This window comes from Emydura macquarii, unplaced genomic scaffold, assembly GCF_026122565.2.
Source record: "Emydura macquarii macquarii isolate MOO-44397 ecotype Brisbane River unplaced genomic scaffold, CSIRO-AGI_Emac_v2 contig_3345, whole genome shotgun sequence".
In the NCBI taxonomy this organism is placed as follows: Eukaryota; Metazoa; Chordata; order Testudines; family Chelidae; genus Emydura; species Emydura macquarii.
In genome coordinates, this window is record NW_027133482.1 from 5,992,314 (window position 1) to 6,011,021 (window position 18,708).

Here is an 18,708-nt window from a genome sequence, read left to right on the forward strand (position 1 = left end):
CCCAGACCTGAGCCATTCTTTTTAGGTGACAGATCTAAGGAACTGTCCCAGATTGAGGTGTCATTAGAGAAGGTTCAGGGACAAATTGATAAATTAAACAGTAATAAGTCACTAGGACCAGACGGTATCCACCCAAGAGTTCTGAAGGAACTCAAATGTGAAGTTGCAGAACTAACAACTGTGGTATGTAATCTATCACTTAAATCAGCTTCTATACCAGATGACTGGAGGATAGCTAATGTGATGCTAATTTTTTTTAAAAGGCTCCAGAGATGATCCTGGCAATTACAGGCCGGCAAGCCTAACTTCAGTACCAGGCAAATTGGTTGAAACTATAGTAAAGAACAGAATTATCAGACACACAGATGAATACAGTTTGTTGGGGAGGAGTCAACATGGTTTTTGTAAAGGGAAATCACGCCTCACCAATCTACTATAATTCTTTGAGGGACTCAACAAGCATGTGGACAAGGGTAATCCAGTGGATATAGTGTACTTAGATTTTCAGAAAACCTTTGACAAGGTCCCTCACCAAAGGCTCTTAAGCAAAGTAAGCAGTCATGGGAGAAGAGGGAAGGTCCTATCCTGGATCAGGAACTGGTTAAAACATAGGAAACAAAGGATAAGAATAAATGGTTGGTTTTCAGAGTGGAGAGAGGTAAATAGCGGTGTCCCCCAGGGGTTTGTACTGGGACCAGTACTGTTCAACATGTTCATAAATGATCTCGAAAAAGGCGTAAATAGTGAGATTACACAATTTGCAGATGATACAAAACTACTCAAGATAGTTAAGTCCAAAGCAAACTGCGAAGAGTTACAAATGGATCTTACAAAACCGGGTGACAGGGCCACAAAATGTTAGATGAAATTCAGTGTTGATAAATGCAAAGTAATGCACATTGAAAACGTAATCCCAATTATACATATAAAACGATGGGGTCTAAATTAGCTGTTACCGCTCAAAAAAGAGATCTTGGAGTCATTGTGGATAGTTCCCTGAAAACATCCATTCATAGATAGAGGATTGGATGGAGGATAGGTCCATCAATGGCTATTAGCCAGGATGGGCAGGGACTGCTGTTTGCAAGAAGCTGGGAATAGCTTGACGGGATGGATCACTTGATGATGACCTGTTCTGTTCATTCCCTCTGAAGCACCTGGCATTGACCAATGTCATAAGACAGGATACTGGGCTAGATGGACCATTAGTTTGACCCAGTATGGCCATTCTTAAGTTCTTAGGAATTCATGTATATTTATATTTACCCTCTATGCTGTACAAACTACAGGTACACAGGCTAGTGCACAGCTTTTAGTGTGAGACTGAACTGGTCAGCCAACTTCAACTGAAAACACAGAAAAGCGTTATAATCGTTTGTGAGATGTGACAATTAAGAATATGTGATGTGAAAACACTTCACGTTGGTATATTGCAGAATGTCGATAATCATCATTTTTGCCACATGCTAAAGAGCTCCATCGTTTCTGGAAAAAAAACACCTTGTCCATGGAAAACCAATACATTTTAATACATCGTCATCTGGTAGCTTTGACCAATAAACACCGCCTGAAGTTGTTGAAATCAACAACTGTAGTCATGTTACGATGTTTCTGGAACCGTGCAAAGACTGGCTCTTGTTTTGGGCACTGTTGTTTTAGCTTGCCTACAGGCTTATGGCACCACTGGGCAGTTTCATGTCAGACCTCATCTAAACATACCTAATGCATGTTTTCAAATGGTCTGTGATGTTGGTGTTTAGGGTGGGTACATTAAGTTCCAAAAATATGGCCCCTTCTGGGGAACTGCCGCATGCCAACAAGGGCTTTATGTGCAGATGGAGCTCTGGGTAACTGTGCACTTAATTGTGGTTAGGTATGTCTGCATTCAGTTTCTCCTGAAAATTTGATGGGTGTCTGAGTGTAGAGTGATGGCTGGTGTTTCTGCCATGGTCTTGCACCGCCCGACTTTCCATGTGGCCATGGCTAGTCTGTCTAGTTGCCCCATCTGCAGCATGGTGATACTTAGCTCTGGTACTTCTGATAAGAAACATAGGGATGATTATTATTGTATTACTGTATTGCTTAGGAGCCCTAGTCTTTGACCTCATTGTGCTAGGTGCTGTACAAACAGAAAAAAAAATAGTCCCTGAGCACAGAGGGTTACAGTTTCAGCATAATAACAGATGAATACAGACGTGAGTAGAAGGAAAGAATGAGACTGCCTTGGTTAGCATGACAGGCAGTAGTCTGAGCACAGCAGCAGCGTAACCCTGTCAGAGTTTTTTGCAGGCATCATGGCAAAGGACAATACATTAATGTTGCAGATGTTTATGGGGGCTCCTTCCCAGCGTGAGGGCAGCATGGGAGAACGTGCGAGGAATGTGTTGGAAAACTTAACAAGAGGGTGCTGGAGATGGGGATCATGGGCTGATTCTGAGCGAGCATTAACAGCTTGGTAGCAAATAAAATGATCGGTAGGATGGGGAAGGGGATTCACTGTGAAGGGCCTGGAAAGTGAGGACAGGCAGCTGCTGTTTGATGTGCTTGAGCAGAGAGAGCGACGCGAAGAGAGAGGTGAGGTGGTCAGAGCCATGGGCTAGGAAATGATCTTAGCAGCAGCCTTTTGAATGGGTGTCAGGAGGTGAAGATGGCAAGTCGACCTAAACCCTGAAGCAGGAGGCAGGGTTTGTATCTCTGTCAAAACTCTTGGGTTTTTTACTGATCTTCTACGACACAGAATAATAGAGAACTCTGGGGAGCTCTATACGAGTGTGAAGTGTTCTCAGGAGGCTTGAATGGTTATTTTAAAGGTAATCTGTAAAGGATGTTCTAGAACCTGGGTTTGTCCCTCTGTGTGAAAGAGGGGCTGGAGAGTGGGGCAGTTGATCTGTTTTCTTTAACTTTATAAGTACCAGGAAGGATTGTCAGCTCTGTTCTTGCGTGGCTTTGCTGGAGAGCATCTCTGGAGAGCACTGTCCCTGAATCTCTAACTTCAGTAACCAATGGACACTTTGGAGAAAGGATGTCTGTGTTACAGTGTGGCTAAAAAGTCCTTCACTGAAAGGCCACCTCCAGTTCCCCCAGCTGCAGAATGGGTACCTCATCCATCGGGATAGGGCAGTCAAAGGCAGTCAGCAACATCACTCCTCATCTACCCTTGGATATGAAACTGATGTGCCTGAACCGTGTCAACCCGATGAGCCGTTGACTGAAGGAACTTTGACTGTGACTTTGCTTCTTGGCATTCACTGCCTCAGTGCTTGGAGAGCTAGTGAACCAGGGCCCTCGCAATCACCATCGAATTTCCCTGGCTAGATGGGACCTGGATTTCCACTGTGGAAAAAGGAGCACGTCATACAGAACTGAAGAAGGGTATGGGCTCACTCTCTGCCTCCTGCTGCAGGTCTCCTTTGCAAACAGCTGTCCTCTTCCATCTGGCCTGAACTGGTGCTGAGATGCCTTCTTGAGTGACTCTGGCACTGTGGGAAGGAAAAGAGAAGCTCAGCCCTAAAGGTATGTGTGAAAGGGAGACAGCCGGAGGGTGTTGTGTGGCACGGCCCCAAGAGCCAGCTGTCTCACTGGCCACATCTTGCTTCTCTCCAGTTCAAAGCTCCCGGCCTTTTCTGACTGTCCAAGCTCCTGGCTTGGTGTGTCTCCCACTATGAACCATGAACTATGAACTCTTCAGGGCACAGTGTTTTCCCCTGATTTTCTCTGTAGGCAGTTCTTTCCTCTTGCCTACTAATGTTGCTCAGCGGGGTTGGTCTCCTTTTCCCAGCTTCAGCGCTGGAGTGAGTGATGGTGCAGGTGGCGGGCCCTTTGGCACGGTGGTGAGCTCACATTTGGTTCTCAAGTGCCTGGCACAGTGGTGGGGAAATCTTTTGCCGCTGAGCAACTGCTGCAAAGCCGAGCTCGGCGTGGGTAGATCTGCCCTGAGGGAGCAGCCCTTGGATTGCACCTAGCACAGTTCAGTACCGCTGTCAAGGTATGTGTGTGGATGCGGGAGGTTGTCTTTCGTTGTTTCATTGTCCTTTTGGGGCGCTTGCATTTGTGCTGCAGTTCTGACCGCCCCAGTCTCTGCAGTCACTGGTACAGCTCCTCCTGGCTCACACCTGGCGCAAACCTCCATGCAAGCTTAAAATCAGTCTCCTGGCCACACCCCTGTGTTTGCTTAGGGGGATTTACTCTGGTTAATGTTAATGACCAGTAATCCCTGCCAGTTCTTTAACACTGTATGCACTGTTGCAACTGAGCTGTTGGCTTTGCCTATATAAATATCTTGTTTACTCAGCAGAGCAAAGAAATAAGGGCAGACTGTTGGATATCTAAAAGGGGAGAAAAACTCTTATTGTTTTCTAAAATTTCAGCATCCTCTTGGCCCCGCCCTGCTTCTGTACTCTAATCGGCCCCTCTGCCCCACAAGGCTTCCCCCCCCCCACTCCTTACTACCACCACCTTCTAACAGGCTTTGAGTGATGCACGGTTGGGAAGCTTGCCCAATCAGGGAAGAGGATCTGCATTGTTGACTTTTGCAGCATGTAAGCATTTATTTTAAAAATAACAAAAATCTTCAGGTTGAAGCAAATTTTCTGAATGTGAACTGATGCATTGTTGTCTTCCAGAGTCTGCAGACAGCTGGCTCCAGGGCCCTTGCTGCTGCTATTAATTCTGACCACCAGCAGCGACATTAACAAGATTCTGGTCAGTTTCCACTGCTGTTCAGAACCCTACAGACAGCAGCAAAACAAGTTGATTCCTGCTACTGCTTAGGGACAACTTAAACAGCAGCAGAGGTGTTCATAGGGGAGGGGTTGGCCTCCCTCCCCCACACCAGGAGGCTGTGGGGGAGGAAGGCGAAAGAGGAAAGATCCTTATTTTCTGCAGCTAAAGGGGGGTGTGGAGCTTCATATCAGAGTCATCTAGAAGCCAGAGGCTGATCCAAAAGGTGGAGCCACCAGTCAGGATCTAGGGTAGAAATCCCAGCAGCAGTGGAGCTGGGCTCCTCAGCCTCCCCTCTCCCCAGCCTGGTCTTTTGGATCCACCTCTGTCTAGTGTGTCTAGTACTCCAGTAAATAAACAATGGATAAGTATTTCAAGCTTTGTTCTCCTACAGGAAATGTGGATTCTTCCCCTCCTCCCACAAAGTAGTGTGTGCCAAATGAATATTGCAGAATTCCAGCTGCTGTGGGAAGGGTGGGGTAGGGAGGGAGACTGCGGCAGTCTGCTGCCCAGAATCCAGGTCTGAAGCCAGCTGTGATCTAGATTCAAGCAACAGGAGAGAGGATTTCGGCATGGTTTTGCGTGGTGTGTGCATGCGTGCTATGGAATGAGACTAGTTTTGCATGTGGCCAGAACAGTGCATGGGGTGGAGTCAAATAAAATTCAGCCCACTTTGCCCTCTGCCTTGCAAGCTGGTGTCTTCCACAGTTGGAGCTACCCAAAACCACAAGGAAGACTAAACAGCCACACACATGTCGCAACAAATTAGTGAGGTTTGAATTTTAATAATATTCTGCGCTTACATAGTCTGCTACATCTCACGTTCATCTCTTTACACCCTCCATTCACTGTAGGAATTTAGATTGCCGTGTTTCACCACTGGCAATTTTAGCATAAGTCTCAGGATATTTGTAGTTTTTAAAGCTCCAGCTCCTGGAGTCATGTGAATGTTGTCTCTGCTTTCGTGTGAAAAGTTTTCGCCCTCATTGTCATGGGAGAAAGCTTAAAAACCTGACCCAAGTGCATCCTGTCAGGCTGAGAAACCAGAAAGTACATATAAAGTACACCTATTTAAAAAAAAAAAAAAAAAAACCTCATGATTTTTAAGCCACTCTCAGAATTTCTGGGGGCGTGAGTTGTGATTTTTTTTTTTTTTTTTTTAATGCATGGGCTGGCGATATTGGTTCTAAGGATGGGGTTGTAAATGGGGCATAGCACTGGTTTGCAACCATGCTGGATGTTATAGATGAGCACACCTATTAGATCATGTAACGTTTCTCTTCCGGTCGGGGCAGAAGCCAGTATTTCTACAGGGAATCCATTTAAACATCAAAGACAAGGACATTAAGTTTGGTGTGTGTTTGTTTGCCCCATTAGGGCTCACAGTGCGGCGTTAGCCTGCGTATATTGTACATCCTGTTTTGGTGAATAGGTTAAGTAGGAATCGGGTGTGGGGCAGTGTGGATAAATTAACGTTGGGAAGAGAATCCTGAACCTGAATTCCTGAACATTCCTTTGTTTAAACGTTCAAATAATGTATTTAGTTTTTACTTTCTAAGTCAGCCGGAGAGGATAGGGTGGTAAAGCAGAGGAGCTGGGAATCTGAGAACTGGTTTCTGTTCCAAGCCCTGTTCCTGACTCTGCGCGGCCCTAGACAAGTCACTAAGGTCAGGTCTATGCTCCAAGGTCATGTCTATGTCAGCATAGCTATGTCGGCCAGGTGTAAAAACCACACTCCCTAGCGTGCACGCAGCTGTGTTGACGAGAGCTTCTGTCGACATAGCCAACGTTGTTCGGGGAGGCGGGGTTGCTATCCTGGCAGAATTTCCCCTGCAGTCAGCACACGCTGTGTCTACACTAGAGGGCTTTTCCAGCACAATTGTACTGGAAGAACGTTTGTGGTATAGACAGGGCCAAAACATCTGAGCCTTATTACTTCTCCATCTCTAAAGGGGACCAGCGAGGGCTGCCCCTCGTAGCATCCATGGGTGGGAGGCAGTTTCTTGATGTGCGCAAAGAACTGAGGTACTTTGATAGAAAGATGAAGCCTTAATTAAATGAATGTAAATGCTGAAAGATCCCTAATGATGTTCTTAGCACTGCACATCCCCAGGAGAGGAGAGGGGATGAGAGCATGCAGGAGTAATTAGACAGATGTCAGGTGCTATACACCTGGGGGAAGTTCTCATCCTGTGGGATCAGACCACACAGTGCTTCCACAATATGCTTGGGAGGTTTGCCACCCGTAGGGCGAGACCCAAGCTCTGCGCACGTATCTCTTGTATAGCAACCTGATGGCGTGGGAATCCTGGCTTGTCACTTCCCACCTTTTGACGCTCCCTGTTTCCCCCCCCCCCAGATTCAGTAATGATGAATGGTTCCAACGTTGCCAATACGACGACATCCAACGCAAAATCCAAAGACGACCAGGTAGTGAATGGGCACGATGAGAAAGAAAACAATCCTTTCGCCGAGTACATGTGGATGGAGAACGAAGAGGATTTCAACAGACAGGTGAGAGAGGGAGAAAAAAAGGGGCAGCTGGCTCCACATCTCTGGGACTGAAAAAGGCTGCCTCTGTTAATGCTCTAGGGGCCATGAAATGACTTTCCATGAGAGCCTTTAGCGGTCCAGTCCCTGCATAGAGAAGGCTGCTCTCTCCGGCCCTCACTTCTGAACCGAGTCACGCTATTCCAACTGGATCTGCAAACGGGCCAGGGGATGAGTAGAGGAGGGCCAACTACTCTTATTCTTTCCACCCCCCAATTAGATCTGTCCGTGATGACAGAAAGGACATTCCCTTTCCCCAAAATTTGGTCCGAATTTTAGGCAAATCAATTCCTGCTTGCCCAGTTTGGAAAAATCAGGCCCGAGTTGGGCGTCCAAAAACGGACATTCCCCAGCAGCAGATGCTTCCCAAGGGTGGACGTCTGTCTGCAGAATGGATACGGCCACTGTATAGTTGCAATAACCTTATAAGCTGTTTGCTCTGATTTTTAGCAGATGGCAATTGAGCAGAGGAAATCTTGGTAGGAGAGTTAATTATCTGCAAAATACTTGATAAATTATTATCAAAACTACGTGACTCTTCTGCCCCTGAGACCTTGTCACATGTTACTTTGAAGCTAGTGACTTAGCTAATGAGCTGGGAGCGCTGCAGGGCTTGGTTTTCAGTCAGTCTCCCCATCCCTAACATACACACACAGTCTTGTCCACTTGCTTCTCCCCTGGACTTGCATCAGTTTTGTCCCAGTGCCATGCCTGTGCGATGTGGCAAGGGAAAGCTTGCTGGAGATCTTCAGAGGAGAACGGCACATGCCTCTGGCTGGAAGAAACTTAGAATCTGCTTGAGCTGGGTGGGGCATGAATACGCCTGCCTCTGGCCGTGCCATTGGCTGAGTGAGCTCCTGCTATGGGCAGGAAACCTGAAACTTTCCTGCTGGAGACAGTGGCCAAATTCCTGCTGCTTCGCTGAAATTCACCACGTATCATCCGTGTGTGGCGGGGGATAATGACGACAGGGAGTGATTATTCCAGATGAGGGCACGAGGGATCAGATGGGAGGCCCTGCTTCCCTCCCCTCCCGCGAGCCCTCAGAAGGGGAACGTCATCAGCGGCCTTAATGTTCTCAGCAGAAAATCTCCATATGGTAATGTTTAAGCTTGTTCCCATAGGAGCAAGCTCCAGTCTCCAGCTCACAATAAGCCTGCTGCCTGGAGCCCGAGTCTTGCCACACCAAATTATGCAATGGTCGTTGCTAAATTATGGCTCACGGATTTTTTTTTTTTATTATTTTTAAAATTGCCTGTGACCAGACACAGCCGCCGCCCACAAGCAGCTGCATGCATGGAAATGTGTGAGACTAATTAGAGAGTGTTTGCAAAGTGCTCAGCTGGCTGGAAGCGCAGTGGAAGCGCTAAGCAGCAGTATTAAATAGAGTCCAACCAGGCTTTTTCACTGACGGGACACACCAGGGATGGAGGTAGATGGGGGTGCTAAGGGGGTATAATTGGAAGTGATGCGGTGAAGATTTTAAAATCCAGGCTGAATGTTGGGGATCCACTTGTCTGTGGAACAGGATCCCATTGCTTGGAACTCTTCAGTGCGATTGGTGGGCAAAATAGTCAAGGGGAATCATAGAAAATTAGAGTTGGAAGGGACCTCAGGAGGTATCTAGTCCAACCCCCTGCTCAAAGCAGGACCAACCTCAACTAAATCATCCCAGCCAGGGCTTTGTCAAGCTACAGCTTAAAAACCTCTAAAGGTGGAGATTCCACCACCTCCCCAGGTAACCCATTCCAGTGCTTCACCACCCTGCCAGTGAAAATGTTTTTCCTAATGTCCAATCTAGACCTCCCCCACTGCAACTTGAGACCGTTGCTCCTAGTTCTGTCATCTGCCACCACCGAGAACAGCCTAGCCCCATCCTCCCTGGAACCCCCTTTCAGGTAGTTAAAGGCTGCTACCAAATCCTCCCTCATTCTTCTCTTTTGCAGACTAAACAAGCCCAGTTCCCTCAGCCTCTCCTCATAAGTCTTGTGCTCCAGCCCCCTAATCATTTTTGTTGCCCTCCGCTGGACTCTCTCCAACTTGTCCACATCCTTTTTGTAGTGGGGGGCCCAAAACTGGACACAATACTCCAAATGCGGCCTCACCAATGCCGAATAGAGGGGAATAATCACTTCCCTTGATCTGCTGGCAATGCTCCTACTAATGCAGTCCAATCTGCCGTTAGTCTGAATCAGCAAATGTCCTTGTGATCTAAGCCTGTCGGGGGTGGGGGTATGTGTGGGGTGGGGGGGTTATAGTGGCCAGACCATATAATTTCTATTGCCGGAGCACCTAGAGGTATCAGAGAGGGGCCAGGACTTGCAGAGCCACTAGGAGCTGCCTAGTCTAGATGTTACAGCCTTGAAAATGGCACGGCCAGGCTGCTGTCCCTGGGAGTGCGTATTCCACAGTGCAGACCTGACACACCCCTGGGAGCAGAAACCATTCCTGGGGGCACAGGAAGCTCAGACAGCATTTTTGGGATAGTCTGAGGTTTCATTGAAAGGTTTCTAATCCTGATGGTTGGAGGGGGGAGCTCCCTGTGGGACAGTCGTGGATTGGGTCCCAGACTCGGGTGACCCATATAGAGATGTGAACCCACCTACCGTTTCATCCGAGGCAGAATTAACTTGGAGCCTGTCACTGTGGGTCGTGCCATGCCCTGGAGCAGTGCCACTGGGGTGAGAGGACTGGGCCCACTAGTCTTACCCCTTTGAAAGGCTGTGTTTAGAGACCATCTCCTTCCCCACCCCACACAATGGACATGGGCAGCGAGTGGGACAGACTTGACTTGTGTCCAGCCCCAACGGGGTGACTCGGCCCTAGAATGGGGGTTGAATCCTTCCCCAGATCCACTTTCTCCTTCTTCCCTGCCAGTTTTCTGGAATGTTGGTTTCCTCCACGCGGTGCTAGCCAAGCAGAGAAGCTGGGCTGACGGTGTCTTCACAAGCCCCCAGGCTCCTTGCCACGCTCCTCCCTTATTTATTCCAGCAATGGAAGGAAGGCTCCTGGCCCAGGGAGCCTGCACATCCCAGAGGGACAGAACAGGAAGCGGTGGGAGCCAGTTGTACTGGAGAAAACGCAGGTTCCGTGCCAGATGAAGCTAGAACAAGCGGTGAAGGCAGTGGGTGGAGTTACAGTGCCTGTGGAAAGGGAGGCAGGAGAGTTTGCGGGGGCCCCCACCAAATAAGTTGCACTTTTAACAGTGAGGGTAATTAACCACTGGCACAGCTTCCAAGGGCTGCGGGGCATTCTCCATCGCTGGCAATCTTTAAAGCAAGACTGGATGACTTTCTAAAAGATCTGTTCAAAGAGGAATTAATTGAGGGAAATCCTCTGGCCTGTATTACAGGGGAGGTCAGAGTAGGATTATTGGCGACCTCCTTAGAATCTGTGAATCTCCGAGCTCAGACTGCCATGACTGGACAGTAAAACCGGGTGAGCCCCGTCCACGTTTCTGGCTTAGCAGCAGTACATCTGCTGGATCCAGGTACAGATTCTATCATAGCTGCCTCCCCCCCCATCTGGGCGTTGTCCGCACCATTGCTGGTTTCCTTGTAATGCACCCTGCCTCTAAATGCAGGCGCCCATGACGGTGCCCAGGCATGTCCGGCTCCGTTGTTGTCTGCAAGGCAAAGTGCTGTACTCCCTGAGTGTCTCCCTCTCACCACACCACTAACCCTTCTGTTTAGCTTGGGAGAAAGTGCTGGCATCTACCCAACCAGCTCTGCTGTGTGTCAGTTCAAGGATGGCTTCAACTGCATCGTTCCAGTATCCACAGCAAAAATGCAAAGCCCTGCATGGAAACACTCCCATAGTTGGGACCCTTCTTCCAGTTGTCATGGTATCCTCTCGCACTGAGGATACCCCTCCAGGGGAGGGGACCCCAGGTATTAGGGAGAGGCAGGTAATAGTCCTGAGGGATTTGATTGTTAGACGTATAGATCGTTGGGTTTGGGATGCTGGGAGAGCCGCATGGTGAATTGCCTGCTGGGGGCGGGGGTTGCAGACTTCTTAAGACATCTAACTAGACTTGTGTGTAGTGCTGGGGAGGAGCCATTTGTCATAGTACAGGCAGATACCAGTGATCTAGGGAAAGGTGGCAGAAAGGTCCTGGAGGCCAAATTTAGACTGCTAGGTAAGAGATTAAAGTCCAGGACCTTCATGGTAGTCTGTGAAATGCTTCCATTTCCACAGGCAGAACTGCAGTATCTCAGTGCATGTTGAGAGGAAGGTTTTAGGTTTATGAGGAACTGGGGGGCCTTTTGAGAAAGGGGAGCCTATACAGGAAGGATGGGCTCCACCTAAACCAAAATGGAACCAGGTTGCTGGCATGTAAAATTAAAAAGGTCGTAGAGCAGTTTTTAAACTATGGGTTGGGGTGAGGGAAAGTCGACAGGTGCGGCGGAGCACGTGGTTTGGAGAGAGGCATCCTTTCAGGGAGGATTTATTCCAGGGGATTCTCTACATCCTAGTAAAGAGGTGAAGATAGAAGTTGACAAAGTACAAGTAGGAGCTGAAGAAAAACAAACGAATCCCATTGTCATATCACGTCAAGGCAGACAACTAAATATTGACACAGGTATAAGTGCTTGTAAACAAATGCAAGAAGTTTAAATACTAGGATGTGTGAACTTTAGAGCCTGGTATTAAATGAGGATATTGATATAATGGGCATCACAAAAACTTGGTAGAATGATGATAATCAGTGGTACACAGTAATACCAAGGTACAAAATATGTAGGAATGACAGAGTAGATTGCGCTGTGGGGGAGTAGCGCTATATGTGAAAGAAAACATAGTCAAATATAGTAAACATCTTAAATCAAACTATACCATATAATTTCTGTGGATTGAAATTCCATGCTTGAACAGTAAGAGGATAGCAGTAGGAATATATTACTGACCACCTGAGCAGGTGGTGGCGGTGATTAGTGAAGCTGCAAAAACAGAAAACCCAATATGATCTGGAAAAAGGGGTAAATAGTGAGATGGCAAAGTTTGCAGATTTTACAAAATTAGTCCAGAGAGTTAAGTCCAAAACTGACAGTGAAGAGTTACAAAGGGATCTCACCAAACTGGGTGCCTGGGTTACAAAACGTTAGATGAAATTCAATGTTGATAAATACAAACATAATCCCAGCTATACACACAAAATGATGTGGTCTAAATTAGCTGTTACCCCTCAAGAAAGAGATCTTGGAAGGGCTAGTTCTCTGAAAACATCTGCTCAGCGTGCAGCAACCGTCAAAAAAATCTACAAGAATGTTAGGAACCAGTAGGAAAGGGCTGGATAAATACAGCAAATACCCTAAGACCACTATATAGCTCCATGGTGCGCCTGCACCTTGAATACTGGAGTTAGTTCTAATCTAAAAAAAGATAATGAATTGGAAAAAGTACTGAGAAAGGAAACAAAAATGATTAGGGGTATGGAACAGCTTCCACAGAAGGAAAGATGAAAATGACTGGGACTGTTCAGTTTAGAAAGGAGATGACTGAGGGGAGAGAAGTGGTGTGGAGAAAGTGAATAAGAAAGTGTTGTTTACCCCTTCACATAACACACGAACCAGGGGCCACCTAATGAAATGACTAGGCAGCAGGTTTAAAACAAACAAGGAAGTACTTCTTCATACAACGCACAGTCAATCTGTGGAACTCATTGCCAGGGGATATTGTGAAGGCCAAAACTATACCTGGGCTCAAAAAGAAATTAGATAACTTCATGGAGGATAGGTCCATCAGTGGCTATTAGCCAAGGTGATCAGGGATGCAACCCCATGCTTGGGGTGTCCCTAAACCTCTGACTGCCAGAAGGTGGGACTAGATGACAAGGGATGTTCGTTCTGTCTGAAGCATCTGCACTCGGGTGCTGGAACAATTTGTATAGTGGGGGTGTTGAGAGCCATTGAACCAAACTGTAAACGCTGTATGTGAGGGAAACCACTTCAAGCCAGGTGGGGGGAGTGGCACCCCTAGTTCCAGCACCTATGCCCCCTGGCCACCGTCGGAAGACAGGATACTGGGCTAGGTGGACTATTGGTCTGACCTAGCATGGCCATTCTTGTGTTCTTAATGCAGATTTTGGATGTAGGCTGGGGGTGGAGCATCTTCCAAGGCAGGGCTAGATATCTGTGAAGTGCTTTAACATCCGCAGACCTTAGGTTCATTAGAATGGCAAAGTGTATTGCTGAGTTGGTTAAAAGGCTGCCTTCTATGACTCTGTATTTCACCTCCCCCTGAAATATGGAATCTGTGTGAATCTTGGAAACTAGCCACACAGGTATGTGGGGGTGGGGGTGGGGCGCTAGCCACCCGACACCCTTTACGTGTTCCAGATTCCATTACACTCCAATTGAACCAGCTGTATGTAGACCCCCCTATGTTCCCATCAGTTAAAGATGACAATGGCCCTGTTAACTCATGATGAGTATCCCTCGCCTCCCAGCCTATCCGATGGAGTTGGGCTTGTTCCCCTTGCCTGCTCTGTTGGTTTTTGTCCAGTCAACCTATGGCAGCCCCGATTCAGTCACGGAGGGCATGCTGCTGATTGGAGATGAGGTATCAATCCAGTGAAGCCCTCCTATGCAGTGAGGGGCTGTGCCTGGGATCAGCTGTGGATTACAAGCCAAAATCCAGTCCAGCTCAGCGGTGGCTGGAAATCCTTTACCCTCAGTCCCTGCAACTGCCATCAGTGTGCCTTTCCTAGCAGCCATACACCTACATCGCACATGGACAAAAGCAGTGCTGCAAAAGAGATGGGGCCATTCATCCACTGACTTATTTAATATGATTGCTGGAGGTGTGTTGCGCCATCATGGCTAATTACTGTGAACTGTGTGCCTGCTCTCTGAGTATATACAGGACTTAACCAGCCCCCCCCCCGTGATGTATCTGTCTAATTAGTTGCTGTTGAAATCCCTCTATCTCCTGATTTTGAATATCTCCAATTAATTTTTTTGTCTTCAATTCCCGTTGTGGTTGGGGGACTTGTACTCTAGACCTCCAGCAAACCTGTACCATCCGGCTGTACTAGAGAGTTTGCCTGCCTGACAGGTACAGCCGTGCTGGAGTTATTCTCCCTTCTCAACAGGAGTGGACTGCCCCCATGTGTCAGCATAGGCAATAACCCCAGCGCACTGCTGGGTGGGGTTTAACTAGTGAGCTGCTTGATGGAAAGCTCCCAGGACAAACTCCATCCCCACACTCCCTCCCTTCTTATTCCCGGCGTGCACAGTGTAAATGTTTATCTGAACTGCCTTGTGGTGAGATGCCAAGACAGCAGGCTGAGCTACGTCTGGCGTGGGCTTTGTCACTTCTGTGCAAATCTAACGTTCCACCAAAGCCTGGAGCTGATCTGCTCTAGAGGGGCCTGTAAGTTAATGTACCCCTCACCCATAGCGTCCCCTTGCATCAGTGTGAGATGCTGCAAGGGGCACTTGTCTTCGGCACCTCCTGCTGACCGCCTGCCTCTTGCTGGGTCTCCCAGGCTGCGGCATCCAGCCAGGTCACAGAGTTCAGTCCCCTTCCGCTGTAACAGAAACAAACAAAAATCCTAACAATCCAAGTCATCGTTTTTCCTCTGCCCCTATTAGGCCAAACTAAGAGCTGCGTCTCCAGCGGGATTGCCCAGTGCTGCCTGCTTCCCGGGGGACTCTGACGTCTCCCTGCTCCCAATTACGAGTCATATCCCAAGACTTCACCCCACAGGAGTCTACTCAGCTCCCCGTGGGCTTCTTCTCCCTGACCTCCCTGCTTCCTTTCCCATCCCAGGAGCCAGTTTCCCCCTGTAGGACTCTGGGCTGGAGGCCTACGCCAGCTGTCTTCTCAGAGCCTCATAACAGGAGCCGGGCCGTGACCCTGGCAGTTCTCTATGGGTCCCACTGTCCTCTCTGAACCCTCATTCCCAGAGGTCTGCTCTGTCTCCTGTGGGCTCCGTCCAGCCCGCAGTAGCCACAGGGCCTCTCCAGAGAGAGCTCCTTTGTGTCCCCTTCCTGCTAAGCAGCTTGTCCTTTCTACAGCTCTAGCAGCCTCTCTCTAGCTCAGCTGTCCCGGTACCCTTCACTAAAGGGGCACCGCCTGGAACACCCGCGTGCTCCCAGGTGTAGCCCACAGGGTTGTCATGGGGTGATGGGGCCTCATTCTTCCGAAGAGCCACTGGTCCCACGAATGGGCCCTGGGTGCTTTGCTGCGGCACAGGTAGGAGACAGGAGTGGCAACCTGTCCTCCACTGCACTGCGCGTTCTTGGCGCCTTTGAAAACCAGACCAGCTGCTTCAGCCTCCACCTTTGAAACTGTGGCCTGACTAAGTGAGTTGACCAAAGCCCAGCCGACAGGTTGTTGGTACAGCCAGAAATGGAACCCAGGAGCCTGGCTCCTTGTTAGCTACTCTTACCACTAGACCAGGCGACCTCCCAGTGTCCTACGGTAATTGTCCAAACACTCCATCTTTACAGGGCTGGTACCACAATGTTGTAATGCTCCATAGAATCACAGCAGGTGAGGGTTGGAAGGGACCTCCGGAGGTATCTAGTCCAACCCCCTGCTCAAAGCAGGACTAACCCCAACTAAATCATCCCAGCCAGGGCTTTGTCAAGGCAGGCCTTAAAAATTTCTAAGGAGGGAGATTCTGCCACCTCTCCAGGTAACCCATTCCAGTGCTTCACCACCCTCCTAGTGACAAAGCTTTTCCTAATGTCCAACCTAGACCTCCCCCGCTGCAACTTGAGACCATTGCTCCTTGTTCTGTCATCTGCCACCACTGAGAACAGCCTAGCTCCATCCTCCCTGGAACCCCCGTTCAGGTAGTTAAAGGCTGCTATCAAATCCCCCTATCTACTTCTCTTCACAGACTAAACAAGCCCCGTTCCCTCAGCCTCTCCTCATAAGTCCTGTGCTCCAGCCCCCTAATCATTTTTGTTGCCCTCTGCTGGACTCTCTAATTTGTCCACATCTTTTCTGTAGTGGGGGGCCCAAAACTGGACACAATACTCCAGATGTGACCTCACCAGTGCTGAATAGAGGGGAATAATCACTTCCCTCAACCTGCTGGCAATGCTCCTGCTAATGCAGCCCAATATGCTATTAGCCTTCTTGGCAACCAGGGCACACTGCTGACTCATATCCAGCTTCTTATCCACTGTTACCCCCAGTTCCTTTTCTGCAGAACTGCTGCCTAGCTCGTCGGTCCCCAGTGTGTGTTGTTAACAGGACAGGGGGGAGTGAAGCAACCAAGCGATTGAAGGCACAGCTGTAGAATCAGATTTTCTTCCCAGGGCTAATGCCTTGCAAATATTTGGGCTTCCTGCTTTGAGGCCCATCCACACTACACCACAACCTCCAGTGTCCCGGTCCTCTAATTGGCTTGGATGACCAATTCCGCCCCTGCTACAAGCATGCTCTGCTAGAACATGTGTGCCCCCGGCATGGCTTGTCGCGATGGGCTGCCGGGTTTAGGTGCGTGTGGTGTAAATGGGCCCAAAGTTGTACCCCTCCCTTCTGACCTGACTGCTGCTTGCAGTTCACAGTCTCCTCCACCCCATCTGTGCACCTGAAGAACCATGTTTACACAGAGCTTTGCCTAGCCACTTGGGAGTCAGGACTCCCGGGTTCTGTTTCTGGCTCTGTCACCAGCCTGGTGGGTGGATTTTGCCCAGTCACTTAGGTCCAAGGTTTCAAACTTGAGGGTGTAAAGAGCTGGCCTTTGATTTCCAAAGGCACTAGGAACCTGTATTCAGCATGGCCAGCTCTTAGCCCTGGATTAAACTGGATTAAAAGCCTGTCTCAGCATGGCCTGTTTGAGCAGGGCCTGTGTCCATCCCCCAGCTTTCCTCCGGGGCAAGGGCAGGTGTTCTTTCATTCACAGATCCCAAGGCCAGAAGGTGTCCCTGTGCTCCTCTGGCGTGCACTGTGCTGAGCGTGCTGCATGTGTGCAGGTGGGTGGCTTGCGACCCTCAGCCCTGATGGTTCTTCCCCCTTCCTGGCCAGGTGGAGGAGGAGCTGCAGGAGCAGGACTTCCTGGACCGCTGTTTCCAGGAGATGCTGGACGAAGAGGACCAGGACTGGTTCATTCCATCACGTGACCTGCCCCAGGGCCTCGGGCAGCTGCAGCAGCAGCTGAATGGACTCTCGGTGGGCGACAGTTGCAGTTCGGAGGACATTTTGGTAAAGAGCTGGGGGGACGTCGTGTGCGGCGGCGGTCCCTCGGGATTCGCCCACCCGCTGCAGGGCCCTGTCCTGGAGTGGGGCGCCCCAGTGAGGGCAGAGCACCTCTCGCTGGTGGGGTTTACTGTTCCCCTTTGATCAGCGCTGGGATTTCCCTAGAGCCTTGCTACCTGCTGCACCCAACTACAAGTGTCTGATTCGGGTCAGCTCAGGTCTGGAGACAACCTGACACGCTCTGGCTTGGGTCGGGTCGTCTCTGATCACCTTTTGCTGCCCCTGGGGTCAGTGCAGCTGCCTGTCCCGTTCCTGCCCGTCATTGCCACTTCGCTGTGCTGCAGAGAGAGGCACCACGCGGCGCAGCGAGGCGGTGACAGCCATCAGGAGTGGGGCACGCAGCCGTCGCTTTGTCACCCCCACGGGCAGGAGGTGGCCGGAGATGGGTTGTGGCCAGATGCCAGGACCAGGTGGTGGCGCTGACACAGAGTGTCAGGGTTGGGTCCCAGTTGTTGGCAGTGGTGACGTAGCTGTGTCGGTCCCAGGATATTGAAGGGCCAAGGCGGGCGAGGGCATATCTTTTATTGGGCCAGGTTCTGTTGGTGACAGACACACTTTCGAGTCACACGGAGTTCTTCCTCAGAACGCTGTCCAATAAAAGGTCTTCCCTCGCCCGCTTTGGCTCCGTACTCTCGGGGCAGGTTTAGGATGGCTGTGCGCAGCTTGGGTTCAGGACTGTTGGGCTTTAAAATGAGGCCCCAGCAGACCCCCGGCTGCCTCTGCAGGGCTAACTGCAGTTCTGCTGTGGCTTCTAGCCCAGTGACTGCCGCCGCACGGGCTGGGAACCCTGCACATATGCAGGGTACTCGGGTAGGGACAGGTGTGAGCCCCCTGCACTCAGTCGGTGACCTGTCCTCCTGGAGTTGGTGACCATACTGCAAAACTGATGAGGAGCAGCGTGGGCTAGTGGATTGGAAGGCTGAGTTCTAATCCAGCTCTGCCAGTGATCTGTGCCTCCTGGACCAAATCGCTTCGCCGTTCTGTGCCTCGGTTTCCCCGTTTGTAAAACACAGATCACACGTGACGTAACTGAGCCTCGCGACCTGCCGGGAAAGGGGCAGTGGGCCTGTGGGTGTTCTCGTCCTGCAGCGCAGCCTGTGGGGGGAATGCTCTGCATCAGTTGCCATTTCATGGTCTCTTGAGTGGCAGGGACATGGGGTGGGAGAAGGAATAAACATACGGCCTGGTGCTGCAGCTGCTGTGCATGTGCCGAAGCCAGTG

General features: G+C 49.7%; 1 protein-coding gene across 3 annotated transcripts in view; it reads left to right on the forward strand.

Annotated features, from left to right (window-relative positions):
- The window catches only part of PAIP2B (poly(A) binding protein interacting protein 2B), a 44,034-nt gene that overhangs the window by 22,284 nt on the left and 3,042 nt on the right, over nt 1-18,708 (forward strand). For 2 of the 3 annotated variants that reach the window (XM_067533493.1, XM_067533492.1), the window contains exons 2-3: nt 7,079-7,233; nt 17,257-17,433. In XM_067533493.1, coding sequence (XP_067389594.1) covers nt 7,087-7,233; nt 17,257-17,433 — 324 coding nt within the window. In that variant the 5' untranslated portion in view covers nt 7,079-7,086. Of the gene's footprint in view, nt 1-3,403; nt 3,514-7,078; nt 7,234-17,256; nt 17,434-18,708 lie in introns of all 3 variants that reach the window. The other variant, XM_067533494.1, reaches the window with a different exon arrangement.